The sequence below is a fragment of the Chelonia mydas genome, chromosome 1, assembly GCF_015237465.2.
Source record: "Chelonia mydas isolate rCheMyd1 chromosome 1, rCheMyd1.pri.v2, whole genome shotgun sequence".
Lineage (NCBI taxonomy): Eukaryota > Metazoa > Chordata > Testudines > Cheloniidae > Chelonia > Chelonia mydas.
Window position 1 is genome coordinate 292,688,981 of NC_057849.1, and position 12,237 is coordinate 292,701,217.

Genomic DNA, 12,237 nt, shown 5'->3' on the forward strand with positions numbered 1-12,237 from the left:
AAATCAATAATGTTATACCACAGCAGAACATGGTCCTTGGTATAAAATTACTTCTACAATAAAATATTTTTGGAAAAATATTGGCCCAAGTCTAATGGAAGACAATCTTTGCCCAATATTTTATGTTAGATGCCATATGAATGGTTGTTTAATAAGCTGTAACCACAAATTAACTGTAGGTAGGTCAGATTAATTTCAGTGATGTAATATGGTCTTCCCAGCTCAAAACACAAGTTCAATAAATCATTTTTGTACAAACATTGAACTCTACTGAGCCCAACAATTTAGAGGCCAAGGCAGGTATAGTAGCCAAAGGAGATTCAGTTATCTCACTATCCACTGCTTGCCAGTCTCTGTAGATCCTAAGAGACATTCCATGAATGGAAAGCAGAGCCCTGGGGATTTTAGAGCACTGAGGCAAGCCAAGAGGTGAATTAGCATACCTGTTACAAGCAATATACCTCACGCCACAATGCAGCTAAGGCAATTTACACCAGGTGAAGATCTGGCCCTATTTGTTCTATATAATTAAAAGGATTGAGCAACCTAATTTCTTCTAGAAACAGAAGCCAAGTTGGCTCCTATAACAGCTTGTAGCTATTCAGAGGCAGGGGAGCTGCCATAGAGTTCTAACCCATATTTCTTTCTGATCCTAAAGAAAAACCACAATGCTAATGAAAAGATGTAGAAATTAATCCAATAAAATGGATCACATTTTTTAAACCTACAATGCTTCTATGTTGTTTAGAGCTGTAGCACACTATCAAACAAAGCATTAGTAAGATTCTGCTCTATACCTCTTAGACATAGTACAAAACTTGCAGCCCCTGTGGATGGGAAGTTAAAGTGGCTTTTATTCTCCTTTCCATCTTCCCAATTCAGGACTGCTGAAGGGGTCAGTGTGGCCCCTGGAGTGACTCAGACTTCTGCTGAGTGCTTACAGGGTATTCAGATATCCGTCCAATTTTCAAATCATAGGTATTTGGGGTTTTTTGGATGCTCCATCAGTTGATTTGTCATTTGCATCTACTCATTCTTCCAGGCCATCTCCATCAAAAGTGGACACTGATCAACTGAAAAAAGATACTTGCAGTGACTCCAGAATATTTCTTAGCCCCAAAGTTCAATCCTGTTCCTGTTGAAGTCAAGGGAAAAACACAAATTGACTTCAGTGGGAGAAGGACCAGGCACTAACAGCATATGTGACTGCTCACTAGCAATAGAAGGATATTTTCATGCTTCTGTTGCTCATTGTTTTAGTCACTGCACTAACAATTTCCTTTCCTGCTGTCACCGTTAAGGGTTATTTATGGATTAATGATACATGGACACAGCCTTGAACACTGCAATCTGTAGGGACAAAATTCTCATAACTCACAAGTGCAATGTCCTAGCCCTAAATTCTGAAATTGATCTAATCAAATCCACTGGATCGTATTACTCTGGTGGTACTGGCTAGCAGAGCAGTAAAGAAGAACAATTTCAGTGGCTAAGGAGAAGGATGCCAGGATGGGAAGAAAGAACTCTATTGTGGTGTGGGGCAGACAGGCAGATGCAGAGGGTGGAGGGGAGTTGAGGAAAGGTTGTTGGTCGAGGGGATAAAACTGAAGGGCAAGAGCATCCTTTGCAATTAATGGATCCCGGACTGCAACCAATGTTTTAAATAAGATTACAGGAAATATTTTAAATGATGTGACTGTAAATTCCATGCAACATCTCTCTCTCTCACGGTCTCCGTTATCACTAGAAATCTTTGATACATTTATGGCACGGTACAATAAGCACTATCAGTACCTATAAGGTCTTTGGGGTAGCGACCATCTCGTAAATGTTTATACAATAGATAATACAATGTGGCCCTAATCCAGATTGATGCTCTGACCAATACTGTAATATAAATAATAATTAAGGATAATAATTGCACAGGCATCATAGCTATTTTAATATTTCAGATTTGGGTATCATGATTTAGCCATCATGAGTAAGCCTGTTACAAATGTATGTTTACTAAGTAAGACTTTATATCCAGATATCAGAGAGCCATAATCAAAATGGTCTTGTTCAAATACAAGCTGGAAGTCAGGAAATCCAGCCTTTTTCCAAACTTTCCCACAAGTTTCTCAGCAATTTTGGCCCCAATCCCCAAGCTGTTGGATGCCTCAACTGGCAGGTTTGAGCACCTTTGATTCCCATCTACGTCCATTAGAGCTAAATGTCCCCAGAAGGAGCTAAGTGCCCTTACCACCTTGCTGCATCAAGCTCTTAATTTGAGCCTCAGTTTCTCCATCTAATAAAGTGCAGATACTAGTACTTGCTTACCTTGCAGGTCTGTGACCCATGATGGAAATGCCACCACATCTACAACTTCATTCTTGACGTTTTTCAGGAAATCAGTAGCACGTTGGAAGGCAGTGTATTCTTTCACACAAGGTATTACTGTATGTGTGTTTTATTCTGAGCAAAACTTCTGAATATTCCCTAAGCAGCAGAAATAGAGAGCCTCTCCACTGGAGTGTGGATGGTGAATAGATTGCTCTGCTCTGCACCCCTGCTTTGGACAGATTTTCCACGCTTGGGAGCTGCTGCAGTAATTTGGACAGAGATGTGACAAACATAACCAGCTAGACTTAACTGTGACCCAGCCCAGCAAAATATTCAAACTTCAATTAATTATTTGTTAAGAATGCAAAATTCTTAGAAAAAAACTTAAAATTAAAAGGCAAGCTAAGCTAAGGCAGAGGATGATTTCACTCCAGCACTCTAAATAACGGAAAAAGACAAGTCTAGTGCTAACTATTCATATAACTTCAGATCAAAGGACTATTTGAAACCAAATCATACAGTATAGTAAAAGAAACCCTTTCATTGAAATGACCACAAAAAAGACTTGTTAACTTGTCAGGGTTAACTTCACTTGGAAAATATTTAACAACAACTACCACTCTTATTTTCTCCAATTTACAACAAGCTTTATCAGCATAAAACCCTTGTTGTGAAATATACACAACGCTACACACTATGCTACTCTGTTAGAGTCAAAAATCACCATTTTCCCACCCACTCTTCGCCACCTCCCCCTATCAGACAAAGCCAAAGTAATTGGGCTTTGTGCAGGCAATGCCATGGAAAGTGAGACAAAATTCATTCCCCTTAGTCCCAGCAAGTACAGTGTCGATGGGCTAGATTATTATTAGAATTAGACAAAAAATAAAAAGGGACCTATCAAATGCTCTAGGCATCAGACTGCCATTGACTTCAGTGGGGTCAGGATTTCATCCCAGGTTGTCAGGATTCAGAGTTTCAGGTCTCAGACTGCCAGCCGCTGAGCAGATGTCCACATTACAAATGCCACTCTCAATAAAGGTACACTTATTGACATTCAAGGTAAAAAAGGCCAAGAATACAATGAGCGTTGAGCATTAACTATACTCCGACCCTTCGAGGTCTTTCCTCCAGAGCTGGGTAAAGGCACATTGGGAGGGCAGTGGGAAGATTATGCTACTGTATGTGCTCGCTCTCTCTCTCTCTCTCTCTCTCTCTTATGAAAAAATAAATTGTCCCATGCTTTCAACCTAGATTTTCTCCTCAGGGCTAAATTTACTTACAAATATTAGGTGGAAAAGAGAGAATGTGTTGCTATAGGTTCATAATGATGGCCTGAACTGCTGCTGCCATAAAGCAATGGTTTATCTTTTTAAAATATATATATTCTTCAGGTACTGAAGATGAGCTATTACAGAATAGCCTCTGGTTTCTGAATTGTTTTTACTGATTAAAACAAGTTGGATTTTACTCAGAGTTCTGAACTGTAAATTCAATAGATTTAATTCATGCTTTCATTTTATTTCAAAAGCTTTTGGTCTCACTTTCCCCTTTAGGCAGAGATCATGGAAAGACGCTGAATGCTACATGCATTACTTTCTTCTGCAACACCTATAGTAAACTGGAGTGGTACTGTTATTTTCTGATTATCGTTTGCCTTTTTGCTTTATTACTGGGATTTCTGGGAAATATCTTTGCAATACTACATTATGCATACAGCATAAAGTCATGGACTAGTAGCACTATATTTCTGTTCAATCTGGCACTGTGTGACTTTACTTGGATTCTCATGGTTCCTTTTTCAGTTTACTATAATCTACAGAAGTTAGCCATATACTCCAGTCAGACATTTTGCCAGTTTAAAAGAATATTCTTCAATATTAATATCTACGGAAGTATCTATTTTCTGACACTCATCAGCTTTGATCGGTATGTAGGTGCTGTCCATCCTATCAGTTCATTAAAGTGGTGGGACAAAAACAAGGCTACATTTTGTACCATTGCAATATGGATCTTCATTTTCATTGAATCAGTTCCTGATTTTTACTATACGTTTGCAGTTGAAAGACAAAATGACACTGTAGCTTGCCTGGAATACATTGGAGAACCTTTACACTTCGTGGTGCCATTCACAATCTCCAGAGTTGTATTTGGATTCCTAATTCCAGCCACAGTCATATTTACCTGCTATATGTTGACTCTTAAGGCATTACAACAACTGAAGAAGCGTCAACAGAGAAGAAATAGAATTGCTAAACCTCTGATGTTGATTTCTGTGGCAATGATTGTTTTTGCTATTGCATTCATTCCCTATCATGTCATGATGATAGCAGTATTAATTTACAGATTGAATTACCAACTAAACTCTGACAATATAAGCATGATATTTACCATTTATGAACTCACTGAAATCATCTGCAGTATTAGCAGTTGCTTAGACCCTATCATTTTTATATTGGTAAGTAAGAATTTCCATCAAAGATTTCAAATGATAAAATGTCCTGCTAATTCTGGGTGTCACTGCTGCCATTCACGGAAGGTCAGGGATATCACTGTGGCCCAGCAGAGAATGCGGAATTAAACTGCAATCCACAAAACACCCCACGTGTTTCTCATGAGCCAGTTAGTTTCAGTGTCATGCACTTTTTAATTTCTTTTTTTCAGCATGGTTACAACAATCTCTTGGGAAAGCAAAAATATTGAGAAGCCATCTGGGAAATTAGAATTGCCAGATGGATCCACTGAAAAAGAAGAACAGGCGTTTGGGGTTTTTTTGGCCATACCGTTGACAGTTTAAATATTATTATCCATTTGACTATGTAACACCAACAGACCCCGGTCATCAGCGAGTGGGATCGAACCGGGGACCTCTGGAGCTTAGTGCATGAGTCTCTACAGCATAAGCTAAAAGCTAACTGGCTGTTAGCTAAGGCTGAAGAGCAGACTCATTTTATCTCTCTTTCTAAATGGTCTCAGTGCCACTAGATGGGACAGAACACCACACCGAGGAGGTGTGTGGGTTTCATACTTCCCCTAGCTAAGGAAGCACTTCCCGAGCTTCGGAGACTTCCCAGTTGAAATCCCTGGTCATCGGTGGGCAGGATTGAACCTGGGGCGTCTGGAGCTTAATAGATGAGCCTCTACAGCATGAGCTAAAAGCCAACTGGCTGTTAACTAAGGCTGTAGAGCAGACTTATTAACTGCTCTCTAAGTGGCGTCGGTGCCACTAGATGAGACAGAACACCACGCCCAAGGGGTGTGTGGGTTACACGTACACATACACACACAAACACTCTCTCTCTCAGGAATGCATAACATTCCGTGTAGCACAAACAAACCAAAAAGGATTCTAAACAGCAGTTTATTCATTGTGGGTTACATTCACTCCTGCACAGCCAGCCAGCAGAAAGGTGATGTCCTTCAAGGACTGAAGTCCTGCAATGAGGCAAACTACTCATGCCTCATCTGCACTAGAGTTCCATTGACACTGCTAGTGGAAAGTAAATCTACCTGCAAAGAGGGCACGTGCTGCTGGGCCCCAAGTGAGCAAGGTACTTAAGTACGTGTGCTTAAGTCCATCCCTAGATAGCAAAGCTTTGGAGTATAAATTGTTGCTAAACTAGGGCTTTAGAATTAGATTTTCAAAGAAGCCTAGTGGCTCTTTGAAAATCCCAGATCTAATGCAACAGGGGCTCAAAAAAGCAAGTTCAAACAAAACTCAAGCTCCAAACTAAGAATACACATGAACCATCACAGTTATAACAGGGAAACATGTAATCAATCACTGAGCAACTGACTTCAAATGTTTTCCAACATATTTTCTGAACACCTTACACTAGCAAAATCCATTCATGTTTTTGATTCATCTACCTAGTGAGATGGTGTTTTGACAGCACTTACACAATTTGTTAATTATTAAAGCAGCTGTGTCAGTAAGAATATTAAATTATTTTCCAAGAGCCTTGGATAATCTATTCTTGTATTTGTACAGTTCAGTCATTGTTTCGTTTCCATAGTTTGAAAATGACTTGATATAAAATTAATTCCGTGTTCTATCAGGACCAAATTCACTTTACCATACATGTTTCAACTCTGTCAAGCAAAAACAATACTTGTCTTTGTCTAGTCCAATGGATTTTTTATGTTGTCACTAGCTATTTTAGGCAGCGAAATAAAGGACTATGGCTTAAGCATCTAAAGTACTTGTTAAGCTGATTCAAACTGAAATATCAGATTTCACATGAAAATGGTACATCCTTGGATCTATTCTTTCCTAAGGAGCTTTATACCCAACTGGGGAGACGAGCCCTCCTTTTCCTCCAGATGCTTCTTAATCTTAAATGTGCTTTTGTTTTAAGGAAAAAAATAAAACTATATTTTGGAGTTTGTTTTATCCATTGATTGTCCAATACAAACTGGACAAGTTTGTTAACAATGCACTGTGTTCCATAATATAAGCCCTCACAAATGCATCACTGGACAAATACTGAGAATATTAAAAATAGACACATACATCCCGAACGTGTGGAAGTAATATTCACGGGCCAGATTCCGACACCATTTACGGAGTAAGGTGCATCTCATCAAGAGAATGGACAAGAATCTGATCCCATGTGAAGAACTACACAGCCACAGGGTGAATGAATATGTGTACCTTTGATTGCTTTCCCTGCCCTTGGCAAACTGGCCATCTCCCCCAGCATCACCCCACCGAACAGCTTCAAACAGCTGCCATTTTTTTTTCTTTAAATTGACCTGCCTCAGGCACATTTCCACTCCCCAATGTAATACTGCTCTCAAAAAAGTTAACCTCAGTGAACACTGGATGGGCAAGATTCAGTATGGGACCAGCAACAGCTTTCCTAGGCATAATGTCACACATGTAAAGTCCAATATCTTCTGACCCTGCAGGGCATGTGGCCACAGGTTGGCCACTCCTGAATTAGATGCTTGGGGTGTTAATAGTAGTATTGCACATTAAGTAGAAAGCTCTTTTTTTTGTTATGAAAGAAGCACCCCCCTCAAAGAAGGAATCATGTGAACTGCACTTGAAGGCACTTTTTGGATTTAGAAACAAGATTAAAATGGTTTCCTCGTACAATCCCAATCTTTACAAGACCTGAGAATTCAATCTCTGGTCACAAGGGAACCAGTAGTTGAAAAATTGTATTATTAGAAGTTCCAAGTGAGGTTGGATTGAATATGCTTAGCAAGCTTTAGACAGTTTTGTAGATAGCCCTACAGCAACTGGTATGCAATGCTTTTTCTAAGCATTGCTAAAGTGGATTTCAGAGATTCTTTAGCACAATCCATGCTTTGGATGCTTGGGTTCCACATTAAAAAAAAAAAAGGAATAACAATTTTTCAAGGACAACAGTGAAGAAATGGTTTAGTCAGCACCCAGTATGACTTTACAAACTCTTTATATCAGCTAGCGAAGAGCAATGATTGCCACAACCACACTGGTATCCAGTGATCAGAAGGTGCATACATGTAATTGATCACAATGCTGTTTGTGTGCTACATTATATAGGGCAGGCCCCTGTGCAGTGAGGCCATGCAAAGTGTGAAGGTGGCAAAATAGGATGGCCTTCCCCTCCCTCCATAAACAGCTGCGTGGCCAATGGGGATGAAGCAAGGAGAGAGTGAATAGCCCTGCTCTGCAGAGAACTCACAGTGCAACCAATTAATCCGATAAAAATAAAAGACAGTAGCAATTCCCACTGCTCCCTCAGTAACTCCTCCAGAGAGTCAGAATGCAGACCATGACCAGCAGCCCACGCAGCAAGGCTCCAAGTCCTGCTGCACACTCCTCGCTGGGAGGTCAGGGAGAACAGATTGGTGAGATGCACAAAGGATGATCCCCTTGGTTTAGTTAGGCAGGACCCACAGGGTTGGTGGTCCAGATCCTCAGTTCACTGCTACCTATTCAGACCCAGCTCTCCATCTATTCTACATTTGCAGTGGCCCTGCACACCCTCTATCTGGTCTCTGCAGCTTTAGTGAAGCCACAGAGTTTCTGTGTTAATTTGTTCCCCCCCAATACACTTGTTCAAAGGAAGGAGCACGTGAACTGCTGTATGAAAAGTGTGAGAAAGTATGACCTGGTCTACATGTCTGTTTCCATCTTGGCTTGGCCAAAATGAGGTTGGGTTTGGCCAAATGAGGTTGCTAGAAAAACACACAGAGGCTCTTTATATCAGCAAAAGCAACAATAATAGAAGTCTAAAGACTACAGGGCTGGATTGTGACTTGGACTACAAGCCCACAGAGGAGAGAAAGAGTAAGAGTAAGAAGGAGTAAGAACCACCCCCTTACACACTGTTGTAGGGCTACCCAGAACTTGTACGCAGAAGTTAGCAGGTATTGCTCACCCATTTACTCCCTCCCAAGAAGGACCAGGAGTGGGCTTAATCCCCCCTACTCACTGGCCAATACAGCTGAGGAAGCATGGGGGCTGTTGTAGTTTGTTGCTGGTATAGGCCAGGAGCAAATGACTGCCCTCAACCTCCAAGCAAGCAGGAAAGAGACTGTGACTCAGGAGCGTGTCCAAGACACAATGCCTCCCCGCAGCTGCTCCTGGGGTGGTACATCTTAGGCTCCACACCTTGCTAAGGGCTGTGCCCAAAGGCAAACATCTAGTCCTTAGAGTAGGTCTACACATTCACTGGGAGGTGTGATTCCCAGCTCAAGTAGATGTACATAGCTCTGCTCAAGCTAGCACCTAAAAATAACAGTGTAGCCGCAATGGCAGGGGCAGAGGCTGAGGCTAGCCCCCTGAGTACAATCCTACCTGACCCCCTGGGTACGTACTCTGGTGGCAAGCCTGGGCCGCCACCCATGCCACCACAGCCACACTGCTAGTTTGAGGCACTAGCTGGAGCACAGCTAGTGTGTGTAGGGAGCTGGGAATCACACATCCCAGCTGCTGTGTAGATGTACCCTTAGAGGTTAATTTTAGGTTACATAATTACTATGATTCAGAGTGGAAGCCCTGTTAGTCTGTATCAGCAAAAACAAGGAGGAGTCCTTGTGGCACCTTAGAGATTAACAGGCCCAGGCTGACCTTTTTGAATCCCCCATTCCTAGGTGGTGAGTCATCCACCACCTGGCTGCTTTTCCAGCAGGTTTAGGTCTCCCCTCTTCCTCCAAGCCAGAAAGCATTGCCCTCTTCTCCCAGACAGCCAGACAAACCCTCCTGCCCCACCCCTCACCCACTTAAAGTGCAGGGTGGTGACTGTCTGGCTATGCCGAAAGAATGACAGCAGACATTAGATATGGGTTTAATCAGGCCGCAACTTTATTATTAGATGTTTGGGACTAATCCGGCAGATAAAATGTGCAGTGCAAGTGAAAACCGCCACAATTTACTGGGGGGGAGGGGAGGAGTGCTTTTTTCGGCTCCCCCTCCCCCACCCCTTTCCGTTCATGTCCCTCCAGCAGATCCACTGCTGGGAACCTCCAATTCCAGCCATTCCAGGGGGGGAGCAAAGGGGGAGCCTCCACCACTTTTTCACCCAGGTCCCTCCAGCAATTCCTACTCCGCTCGTAGGAGGAGTTAAGGTGGATTATAATGATGCGGGGTAGGCTCCCTGCTGTACCAATCATAGGAGTCCCCAACTGCCACCAGCTTGCTCAATTACCAAGTACCTCTCCTTAATTCCTTTTTCAAGCCATTTATCCATTCTTTTGTGCCTTCATTTATGGAGTACCTGCGCTGAACATCCACTACAAGGACGCACCAGCCATTAGCTTGGCTGTGTCCTCCCCACACCCCGCCAGGTTCCCAGACATCTTCCAAGGCTTTTTTTCATATCAACCAAAAATATGGCAGCACCTGAGTTTAACAGGTGCACCCCATTCTGCCAAAATAACTCCAGAGCCCCATAGAATATGCCAGGATGTGAAATTACCGTCCCCCACAAGGGCAACAAGAATTTGGCCACTTCCCTGTTCACATACTTCCTGGTTTTGTCCACCCCGGCGGGGTTCATGGCTCCCCACCTGACACTGCACTGAAGCATATCCAACCAAACAATGTTAACGCCCGGAAAAATTGCCAGGATCTGCTTCAGGTTCCTCCTACTTTGAAGCATTAACTCCACCCCTTTAAGTCTTCCCAGATCAATTTCTCCCAGGGATATCACCAAAATATCTGGTGGCCACTGACACGCCTGCACAGCATACAACAGCGGTATCAGTTGATCCCATAAAATGCCCCTCCGTGCATGCCAACTGAGTAATGCTTCGCCACCGAATCCCAGCTGGGAGTCCTCGGGCAACCTGGATGCATGCCTATGCACCCAAAACACAATATTGTGCCCACAGATCCACACCCTCGTGTGTATAGCCGGCTGTCCTGTATCTGAAATGAGAACACAACCAATTAATGTTCATTTCCCACCTGTAGTCTTACATATATTCGGTATGCAGTCAACTGCCAGCGCCCGATTACCAGAATAGCCTCTGTTTCCATACCTATCTGCACTGCTGCCATAGCCGCCCCTATTCTGAATGAGTGGGGACCAAATTCCTGGGCTGGCCCCCCAACCTTGTTATCCCCCGTCTCAGTATGGTAATCAATTGATATGCCATGAGGGGAATCCTGTCTCCGTGTACAAAAAGGGGGCCTTCTCCCTTCCACCATATTGCCATGTAAGCCCTCAATGCTCGAACAGGGCAGACCCCAGGCTTGCCACCCTCCCATAGGGTAACGAATGCACCCCGGCCTACTTGATCAGTCTGTCTCTAAGGTGCCACAAGGACTCTGCGTTGTTTTTGATAATTACCATGAAATTTCCTTCCCTCTTCTACTATCACCACCTAGCCATGCTCCATCTCTGTATCATTCAACAGTGTATAGTCCTCTATGGCTGACAACATTTCTAGAAGTTCTCTCTCCTCTTGATAAATGAGGTTATAATCAGTTGATAGCACATTTTTAAAAACGTATTTACTCAACCATGCAGAGCTGATGCTAATGTTGTCCTGATTAAAATTAATGTTTCCCTGCAAAACAAAAGTTAAAAGGCACTGAGACATCTGCTTATATTTACCTAGTCATATTTTCATTTGGAAACACATGGTCCTAAAATGGTTTACTATAATATTCCCCATTTCAGTTTGACACATGCAAATACAGTAAAATAAAAATATTCCATTTTGCTGCAATAAGAGAACAATAAACTGAATAATTAAGAGGCAAAGTCAACATTTTCACGGATTACAATATATGTTGCAATACTGTGTTCTCCTAGGTCACTGTTTGCATTAATTCTGAGGATATGGCGCCTAATAAAATGCCCAGATGGTCTTAATAAGTTAGTTAAACACTGTAATTCATTAGCCCACAAAACAACCTGCATGGTATGGGTCACAACATGCTGTGCAGCACATCCAGACTCTCAGATATGCACTGTTCTAGAAACCCGGATCGATACAGATAGAGGAGATCCAAATTTTGCAGACTCCTTAAAGATCTGAACATTTCTGGATCTGATGGACTGTATTCAGAAATAGAGGACCAGCTTCATCAGTTATTACAGTTGAGTTGGGGCATGTTTCATCAGAGAAGCAAGAATTAAAGTGCTACTGTAGAAATCTATCAGCCGAAGGGGTAAATCATGCCGTGTGTCTTTAAACTGCTGTTAGAAAAGGCATCTTTACACCTGCATGAACATTAATTTTGCTTTCCAGTGCTATGATCTCACTGATGAGCTGCATTGAACTGAAACTTTAAGAAATAAGGTAAAAGTTACACTTCTTTAATCGCAATAACCAAGTTTTCCTAGAAATTGTGGTTTTCATTTTGATTTACATAAATACCATCAGAAAAAATTGTCTTTCCTTCTCAAAACCCCCAGATAACAAAAATTTCAGCCAGATCCTCAGCTGTAAATTGGCATAGCTTCATTG

The 12,237-nt window shown here is 42.1% G+C and overlaps 2 protein-coding genes across 3 annotated transcripts in view; one reads left to right on the plus strand and one right to left on the minus strand.

Annotated features, from left to right (window-relative positions):
- Positions 1–12,237, minus strand: part of TMEM117 (transmembrane protein 117) — a 326,549-nt gene that overhangs the window by 288,885 nt on the left and 25,427 nt on the right. The window lies entirely within an intron of this gene.
- LOC122466260 (P2Y purinoceptor 1-like) lies at positions 3,903–4,903 on the plus strand. Its single transcript, XM_043548961.1, has 2 exons — positions 3,903–3,951; positions 4,128–4,903. The coding sequence occupies exons 1-2, from the start codon at positions 3,903–3,905 to the stop codon at positions 4,901–4,903; spliced, it is 825 nt and encodes a 274-aa protein (XP_043404896.1).

What these genes read in the sequence shown, in the direction of transcription:
- LOC122466260 (XM_043548961.1), top strand. Translation starts at nt 3,903, where the DNA reads ATGCTACATGCATTACTTTCTTCTGCAACACCTATAGTAAACTGGAGT. An exon ending in ACCTATAGTAAACTGGAGTG is followed by an intron (nt 3,952 to 4,127) that starts GTACTGTTATTT and finishes TTCCTTTTTCAG; the next exon opens with TTTACTATAATCTACAGAAG.